At 46.6% G+C, this 8890-nt stretch overlaps 2 protein-coding genes across 3 annotated transcripts in view; one reads left to right on the top strand and one right to left on the bottom strand.

The window, feature by feature from the left end:
- Positions 1-376: 376 nt before the first annotated feature.
- Positions 377-4770, bottom strand: LOC141262167 (uncharacterized). The gene is made up of 2 exons (XM_073676273.1): positions 4531-4770; positions 377-2276 (listed from the first exon to the last, which is right to left on the bottom strand). The coding sequence occupies exon 2, from the start codon at positions 2264-2266 to the stop codon at positions 1445-1447; it is 822 nt and encodes a 273-aa protein (XP_073532374.1). The 5' UTR covers positions 2267-2276; positions 4531-4770; the 3' UTR covers positions 377-1444.
- Positions 4771-5003: 233 nt separating this feature from the next.
- Positions 5004-8890, top strand: part of TMEM120B (transmembrane protein 120B) — a 72738-nt gene continuing 68851 nt past the window's right edge. The window contains exon 1 of one of the 2 annotated variants that reach the window (XR_012319795.1): positions 5004-5168. Coding sequence is in view for 1 of the 2 variants with exons in the window: in XM_073676272.1 (XP_073532373.1) it covers positions 5106-5168 (63 nt within the window). In the remaining variant the exon portion in view is untranslated. The remainder of the gene's footprint in view (positions 5169-8890) is intronic. The other variant, XM_073676272.1, reaches the window with a different exon arrangement.

The raw sequence follows: 8890 nt of genomic DNA, 5'->3' as shown, positions 1-8890 counted from the left end.
TAGTAATGGTCCCTCAGGCAGGTATAGAGTCAGGTTACTTCAGAAGCACACCAGAAGTCCTTAGTAATGGTCCCTCAGGCAAATATAGAATCATCAGCAAGTAACATATATTTAAATATAGTCCCAAAATCGTCAACGGATCAAAAAGTCCCTTCAGAGTAGTCTCATAGTCCCTGTTGAGTAGGGATATTTAGGGTTAGGTGAGGGACAGCCATCGTGGAGCGGGGGCACCATCTTAACCCTTAGGTTGATATCACTCCGTTGTTAGGTAGGGAGAGCTCCTCTACCAGGGTTATTCAGGGCCAATTTTTGATTGTTATATGACTATCCCCACCATCCCCTTATTATCTAGTATCTCATCTCAATATATGTAGTTTGTCCTAACTGTACTATTTGGTACACATTTTTAAATGTTAAATTAAAAGTTATTTCTTAATGGGTATTTTTTCTGCTCCTTGGTTTGTTAGTTAGTTTATATACCCTTTTTTCCAACAGTTGTTGGGTATTTTTCTGGTATTCCTGACATTCCCTTTAAGCAGTAGTCAGAAGTAATCCCATCCCCTCAACCATGCTGCAACATGGGATTTGAATAGGTTGAAAGATGTATGGGGAAAAACAAAGAAAACTTGGGAAAAAGATTTATTTAAAAAAATAAATACGGCGAATAAAAAGATACTCAGTATATACTCAAGGCAGGTTTGTAACAGTTGTTTTTTTTTTTTTTATTGCAGAGGCCAAAGAAGTCTCCTATAAGTGCAAATGTCAAAACAGAAACCTATGAATTTCAAGTGTGTACATAATATATATTAATATACACACTCTTGAAACTCATGTTTTTTTACATGTACATTTTTTTTTTTTTTTTTTTTTTTTTTTTTTTTTACACATTATGTATACTGTATGTAAAGAGAAACTATGAATTTCAAGTTTGTAGAATGAACTGATATATGCACACAAAATCCAGTTTGTGTTACACATAAGTTTAGAAAAACACTTCTAACAAAATATATTGAGTGTTTTTGTTCACTTTTATGATTTTTTTCCCCCTGACATTGTAGTCAGTTTTATATTTTGCTAGTTTATTTAAACATTTGGCCTCATAAAACGCTATATTATAATTGAAGCTTTGGAAGAGATGTATAGGAGAGAAAGGACAACTTTAATGCAGAAAGTAGGCTATAGATCATTTCCAGCAAAGGGAAGCTGGTGGAGTTGGCTTGCACCTGGGAACAAAGGTACTGGAGTGTTATAGTAGTAAATGACTAATACTTGTAAAAGAAAAAAAAAAAAAACATGCATCACTCATACATCGTTTGGGCTAAGATGTATATAACAAGTATAAAATTTCTACAAATCCTCAATGTAGAGTAACCAATCTGATAAAATACAACGCCAAATTGGACAACCATGTCCTCAACGGGCAGCACTTTAGTCTAATGAGTTCCTACGATAATCTACCAGGGGCCTGAATAAGACAGTTTAGTGCCACAATCGGATTCTGGAGGGTACAGTATGGTGGACCACATGGGTCGATTGGAGGATTGCCTGTCAAGAAGTCATTGTCCAGTAAGTAAATAATGGAATTTTTGAAGGTGAAATCCGTTTGAGTTTGGGCGTCCTGATGAGATTTTGTCTTTTCGCTTTCATCTGGAGCACTGTCACAGCTTTCTATTACACTTTCTGTGGATGTAGAGTTTTCTGGAAAATCATCCAAATCTTCTTCTTTAATGGACACAGTAATTATTTCGGATGATATATCTTCGTTTTGGCTTGCAATACTGCAGGTTTCCATTTCACTTTCAGTTGATGTAGTGTACAATGGGAAATCGTCCATAACTTCTGACTTAATTGACAGCGGTAGTGATGGATATTGTGACGTCATCGCACAAAGCGAGGTTTTCTGGTCTTTCTTTCTTTTGAAAGTTTTTCTTAGAGATAAATCTTCATTCACCTTTTCTGCATTAAATGGTACATTATCAAAAATGGTGGGCACGGCATTAGGACGTAGTGTTCGACTGAAAACATTGACGATAAAACTGTTATCAGAAAAGTGCAGAGAACAAAGGCGAAACTTGTTGCATTTCCTTTGCTTGTTGTCCAAAATTTGTCTGGCGACGTTGTCAATGTCCTTGAATTTTTGCCCCATTTGTAGAAGCCACTCTTTTATTCTTGGCAGCGAATTTGGAAAAGAGTGTAGTTTGATCTCATGGCCATTATGAACCCGTCCCGGGGTGTATTTACAGCCTGTAATCCAACAAACCGGCATTGTGTATTGCCTGGAAAAAAAGAGAAACACAATGTTCAAATGGACTGAAGCAAGTGAACTGCACGAATATGCTGAGGTTACTAAACCTGGGGCGCAGTGCACATTGTCTATAGGGAACTGCTGCACTCCGGAGAAAATGATCAGTCCTAGGGACATGACTACAAGATGCCAGGCCCTACAGCAAACATCAGCGCAGCTACCAGCTTTATGTGAAAGTAACAACATGCTTGTCTGTAAGCCGCTTTCAAAAGCAACACAACTAGACCAATAAGTGCACCCCAACTCTTACAGGGGTGATATTTAACTTATATCTACCCATCTTTTATCAATGACTAAGCATTTAGATCCAAGTGCAGCCCAAATTGCATTCACATCACATATAGAAAAAAGAAACAACCCCTAACAGTCATGATCCAGATCCAGACCCAGACAGCAATGACAGGCCTGCAAGCTTTCGTTATGTCTGCGACCGGCATGGCAGCTGATTGCCACCATGTGATGACATGTCCAGGTGACAAAGGGAGTGACAGAGAGCCCCATGTATCAACCAGCTGTACACGGCTTGAAATAGAGACATTTTTGGCCAAGACCATTGTGGCAGGATGTCAGCTGTTATTAAATTCTGTGCTCATGCCGTCCAATGAATGTGCAGGATGCCAAGGATGGAAAAGTCCTTGTTCGTCATGTCAACTAACAAAGCTATCACTGATCCAGAGGCTCTGCAGCAGTAGCAACTAGCATTTAACACTATACGTGAAATGATAAAGTATTACTGTAGGGAGGTGATGGGGATAGCAGCAGACATGGAGGAGGGGCAGGGGACCCTGGAGGAGAACTCTGTTGGACAGGAATACACATGGCCACATAAGCACAGTACATGGGAGGAGTGAGAGAAGTTGGAAGGCAATGAGGAAGGGGCTGTGATATCATATGGTAGGGACAGTGTCATCTTCTTACCTTCAGGTCCACCGGCCAGGAGCTGCTGCAGCAGAGACTTGCCTTACACCTGGTTGCCACACGGAGCCTAGTTCACAGCGAGTGTGAGACTGCCGAGGGACCGTTGGAGGAGGGAGGGACCGTTGGCCGCCAGCGCGGGGGGAGAGAGGGAAGGAGGGACCGTTGGCAGCCCCGCGCAGGAGGAGGGAGCGAAGGAGGGAGGGAGGAACCGTTGGCAGCCCCGCACAGGAGGAGGGAGGGACTGTTGGCCGCCCCGCGCAGGAGGAGGGAGGGACCGTTGGCCGCCCCGCGCAGGAGGAGGGAGCGAAGGAGGGAGGGAGGAACCGTTGGCAGCCCCGCGCAGGAGGAGGGAGGGCGGGACCGTTGGCCGCCCCACGCAGGAGGAGGGAGGGAGGGAGGGAGGAACCGTTGGCAGCCCCGCGCAGGAGGAGGGAGGAACCATTGGCAGCCCCGCGCAGGAGGAGGGAGGGAGGGACCGTTGGCAGCCCCGCGCAGGAGGAGGGAGGGACCGTTGGCAGCCCCGCACAGGAGGAGGGAGGGAGGGACCGTTGGCAGCCCCGCGCAGGAGGAGGGAGGGAGGGACCGTTGGCAGCCCCGCGCAGGAGGAGGGAGGGAGGGACCGTTGGCAGCCCCGCGCAGGAGGAGGGAGGGAGGGACCGTTGGCAGCCCCGCGCAGGAGGAGGGAGGGACCGTTGGCAGCCCCGCGCAGGAGGAGGGAGGGAGGGACCGTTGGCAGCCCCGCGCAGGAGGAGGGAGGGAGGGACCGTTGGCCGCCTCGCGCAGGAGGAGGGAGGGACCGTTGGCCGCCTCGCGCAGGAGGAGGGAGGGAGGGACCGTTGGCCGCCTCGCGCAGGAGGAGGGAGGGAGGGAGGGAGGAACCGTTGGCAGCCCCGCGCAGGAGGAGGGAGGAACCGTTGGCAGCCCCGCGCAGGAGGAGGGAGGGAGGGACCGTTGGCAGCCCCGCGCAGGAGGAGGGAGGGACCGTTGGCAGCCCCGCGCAGGAGGAGGGAGGGAGGGAGGGACCGTTGGCCGCCCCGCGCAGGAGGAGGGAGGGAGGGAGGGACCGTTGGCCGCCCCGCGCAGGAGGAGGGAGGGAGGGAGGGACCGTTGGCCGCCCCGCGCAGGAGGAGGGAGGGAGGGAGGGACCGTTGGCCGCCCCGCGCAGGAGGAGGGAGGGAGGGACCGTTGGCAGCCCCGCGCAGGAGGAGGGACCGCTGGCTGGGGGGTGGGGTTTATCGGGGAGAGCTCAGACTACTGCTGAGCGCCCAGGAAGGGTATCATATGATTTTGCCCTTTTCATTACTTACCTATCAGCAGGACCAGAGCTACGTCCCCTCGGTGTTGCCCGGACCTCCTTTGCCCTGTGCTGGCCCCTGCGGCTGGGCTCCGGGATCCCCCGTGTCCAGGCTGCCTGTGGCTCTCCTCCCGGATATCCGTTGATAGGGCACAGTGTGATCTCGCGGGATAGTGTAAACCTCGCGAGATCACACTGCAAGAGCCGCTGTGTCCGCGCTGATTGGGTGGTGTCCCAGAGCCTCAGGTTCCCGCCCAGTTATTAATATAGTCACCTATTTGCATATCAGGCGCTGATACAATCTGCATTTATGTAAATGAGTGACAAGGAGACGACCACCCCGGAACTATGTAGCATGCGACGGCAGCGCCCCCGTGTCTCTCACTATCAGATAGTAGTAGACCGGCCGGAACCTCGCACTATCCGAAGATAGCGAACACCGCTTGTCCCCCGCTTCCCTGAGCGTAGCCGGCACGGGCTCAGTGCGCATGCGCAGACTCCGCCTCTCAGCCTCGGCCGTCTGGAGCTGGAGAGGTGACGTCACATGTGAGCGTGGCTGTGGCGGTCGGGACGCTGCTGGTCTCCAACATGTCCTTGCACAAGTGCCAGGAAGAATGGGGGGAACTGGAGAAGGAATTCCGGCAACTGCAGGTGAGAGTCGGGGACTGTGCACACTGGTGCCTTGTGCTGCGGCTTTTGTGTTGGGTTACGGGAGGGTCTGGTTGTCTTCAGCACAGAGGAGCGTGCAGTATCAGACACTGCTGGAAATCCGTGCCTGAGCCTGTAGAGTGCACGCTCCTCTGCGCTGCGCTGTGCGCACTGTCCGCACTGCATTCATTCAGCATTGTGTGTAACAGGCGGGGATGAGCCGCAGACCCCACAATGCTGATTACGTCCCCTCATTACAGGGGATGGCCGGGATTACACGGAGCAGGACTGGGGTAACTGCTGGGGACAGGCGCCTGCCCATCTCCTGTCTGCACTTTTCTGTGGATTTAACTTTTTAGATTTAATTGGTAAAATCCATATTTTCATTCTGCATCTGATTGTGCCCTTTAGGGGAATCGGCCAACAATTCCCCAGCACTTTCCAGACATTGTTCTCCGTCACTGTCCCCGGTGGGCTCACAACCTGAATTATCTGCTATAAGTTAGCTGACCGTCGGCTGACCCCACTATCTGATGTGTGATGGCCCCGACTCCCCCACTAGCTGTCAGGGGAGATCACCGATCCCTTTGATCTGTTTAATAAGATTTTTGGTGCTTGTCAGGACATCATCATGGGCTGCACAAGTCTTGTTTATACAGAACATTGTGTTTCCGAGAACAATGATTTTTAATGGGGATCTCCAGGTCTGGGACAAAAGAATGCAGTCAGTCAGTGACTACCGGTAACTGCCGAACCGTAACATCATCCAGTGCACAGTTTGGATTCTTGCAGTCACATGACAATTAGACTCGTCTGTCTTCGCTCAATTAACTTCTGATGTTGAAAACCGAACTTGTCTAGTCGGTCTGTGACCGCAAGTAGGCAGATCACATACGTGTGACTGTCCACTCGCACTGGGAATACCAAGGAATCGTGACCGCAGACTTTTCTGCCCAGCTTGGACAATGACTTTAAGCTTGAAGAAAAACAATTTCACCCAACTAACGAACAAAATGTTCATTTGTCGGGTCACTACAGAGCTGTATAGACAGACCAATAATTGGGAAGCAAACTAATAATCTTGAAGGATCATTTCTGGGAACACTCATTTCCTTATAATGGCCCGTCTACAAGGGTAGGTGCACATGACTGATTTATATGAGACGAGTGCTGTCTGTAGTTTTGATGGATAGCACTCATACCCATGTTATTCTTCGGGGCTGTGCACTTGTCCGATTATGATCAGTGTCAGAGTAAATTGCAAGTCTATGGGTCCATGCACCGCTCTCGGATGACCTCAAAGTGCAGTGTAATTTTCATGGACTGACATAATGGAGAAGGTGGAGAAACTTTTTTTCCCTCTCCTCTTCTGAGAAAAACTGATCCTAGTCTGATCAAACTTTGACTAGAAAAATTGGACTGTTTATCTCAGATGGAGAGAAAGTGGTCATGTGGACCCCAATGGGCACTCACTCTGCTGTCTCCATAAGAACGCAGAAATACTCAATATGAGCATTCTTGTGCATGAAGGAGTCAGGAGGGTTAGTTGCTAGCCGAAGGGGTCCCAACAGTTATCTAATAACGTGTATGGCAGCTTCAGGCTCTGTTCACATTAGCGTCTTCATTTCTCAAAACAGAAACAACTCATCACTACGATCTTCATAAAATAGGAACTTTATTGAAGCATATTAAAGACTCATGGAAATGCTAGTTACATGTTTCTCACCATGACTCAGCTCCCATTAAAGTCTGTGATCCAAACTGCAGTACCCAAAAATGACCACTACACAGTGTAGCACTAAGAGATAGAGGAGCACCACTAATTAAGTCAAATGTAAATGGGTGCTCACCATGCCAACAAACAACCAAGGAATCAGAAGAAAAAAGGATGGCATATAATGGAGAGGGAGCACACCGAATTATGTATGCAAAAAAGTACACATTTATTTATTTACAAGCACGTGGACAAAAACAAGATAAAATCATAATTTAAAAAACACACACAAGGGAACCTCAGGTAGTCAGATACAAGATACTAAGATCATGGGAAACACATTTATGGTAATAGGATGATCATGAATAAGTTAATTCGTCCATGGTGCTTGATAAATTCTTAGTAGGTCATGATTATAATGACAAAGTATATGAACACACACTATTAACCCTAGAGGATATGTATCTGAAATTCATAACAATACAGTTGGCGGCCAATAAATTGATCAAAATGTGTCACAGAAGATACACAGAGCAGATATAGGCATTATATATAGTGATGTTCATACGCATATGGTTGGAATAGATCCATATAATCTCCAAAAGGACAGTATAAAATCCTAAATGGGAAGTTACATCCTATGGTGTCTATAAATACCATATACTACCCTCTGAAAAAGCTTATAAAAAGCCTATATATGCAAGCAAATACCTCATGCAGTTCTATAGGTTTGGATAAGAATCCATGGATATGGCATGATCTAAGTGACCATAAAAGAAAGCATGGGCTACGGGGACCTCATATCCCTTTTTTGGTGCTGGTAACATTGTGGCAGGCTATTGCATCAATACCCATGCTTTCTTTTATGGTCACTTAGATCATGCCATATCCATGGATTCTTATCCAAACCTATAGAACTGCATGAGGTATTTGCTTGCATATATAGGCTTTTTATAAGCTTTTCCAGAGGGTAGTATATGGTATTTATAGACACCATAGGATGTAACTTCCCATTTAGGATTTTATACTGTCCTTTTGGAGATTATATGGATCTATTCCAACCATATGCGTATGAACATCACTATATATAATGCCTATATCTGCTCTGTGTATCTTCTGTGACACATTTTGATCAATTTATTGGCCGCCAACTGTATTGTTATGAATTTCAGATACATATCCTCTAGGGTTAATAGTGTGTGTTCATATACTTTGTCATTATAATCATGACCTACTAAGAATTTATCAAGCACCATTGACAAATTAACTTATTCATGATCATCCTATTACCATAATTGTGTTTCCCATGATCTTAGTATCTTGTATCTGACTACCTGAGGTACCCTTGTGTGTGTTTTTTTAAATGATTTTATCTTGTTTTTGTCCGCATGCTTGTAAATAAATAAATTTGTACTTTTTTGCATACATAATTCGGTGTGCTCCCTCTCCATTATATGCCATCCTTTTTTCTTCTGATTCCACTACACAGTGTAGGGTGCTGTAGTGCTTCGGTCTGTACACTGTGTACTTCCAGCCACCACGATACCTAACGGCAGATCAGCGGGGTGCCAGGTGTTGAACCCCATCAATATGATATTGATTACCAATCCTAGGGATAGGCCATCAGTATGAAAGTCCTGGATACCCAAATAGACTCTTACTGTTAATAGGGTCCACTTGGAGATGTTTTTGTAGTCATAGGGCAGACCTGTTTATTGCAGTAGAAAAACTGAACTCCTAAGCCAGAGACTGAACATTGGAGCCAGGCTCTCAAAGTTTGCCAGGTATGCTTGTTATTCTCATTATCTCCTCTGTGGACATTGCCCAGCTAATAAAATTGTACCTTCTCGAAAACAATGTGTGTTTATGAAGGTGGTGGAGCTTGGATCGTTATAGACTCGGACTTTGTAAGGGGCTTATAGCGGTATTGTATAGAGACTTCCTGACATGTTGCAGCTGGTTGATTACTAGTACCTGCCCCGAGGCTCATCTTACAACTAGCAATTACTGT

This window comes from Phyllobates terribilis, unplaced genomic scaffold, assembly GCF_046119375.1.
Source record: "Phyllobates terribilis strain yellow unplaced genomic scaffold, ASM4611937v1 Scaffold_1__5_contigs__length_1240528914, whole genome shotgun sequence".
In the NCBI taxonomy this organism is placed as follows: Eukaryota; Metazoa; Chordata; class Amphibia; order Anura; family Dendrobatidae; genus Phyllobates; species Phyllobates terribilis.
Note: the sequence above shows the minus strand (reverse complement) of the source record. Positions and strands in the feature narration are given on the sequence as shown.

Excerpts from the sequence above, each read along its gene's own strand:
- LOC141262167 (XM_073676273.1), bottom strand. The coding sequence starts at position 2,266 with ATGCCGGTTTGTTGGATTACAGGCTGTAAATACACCCCGGGACGGGTT.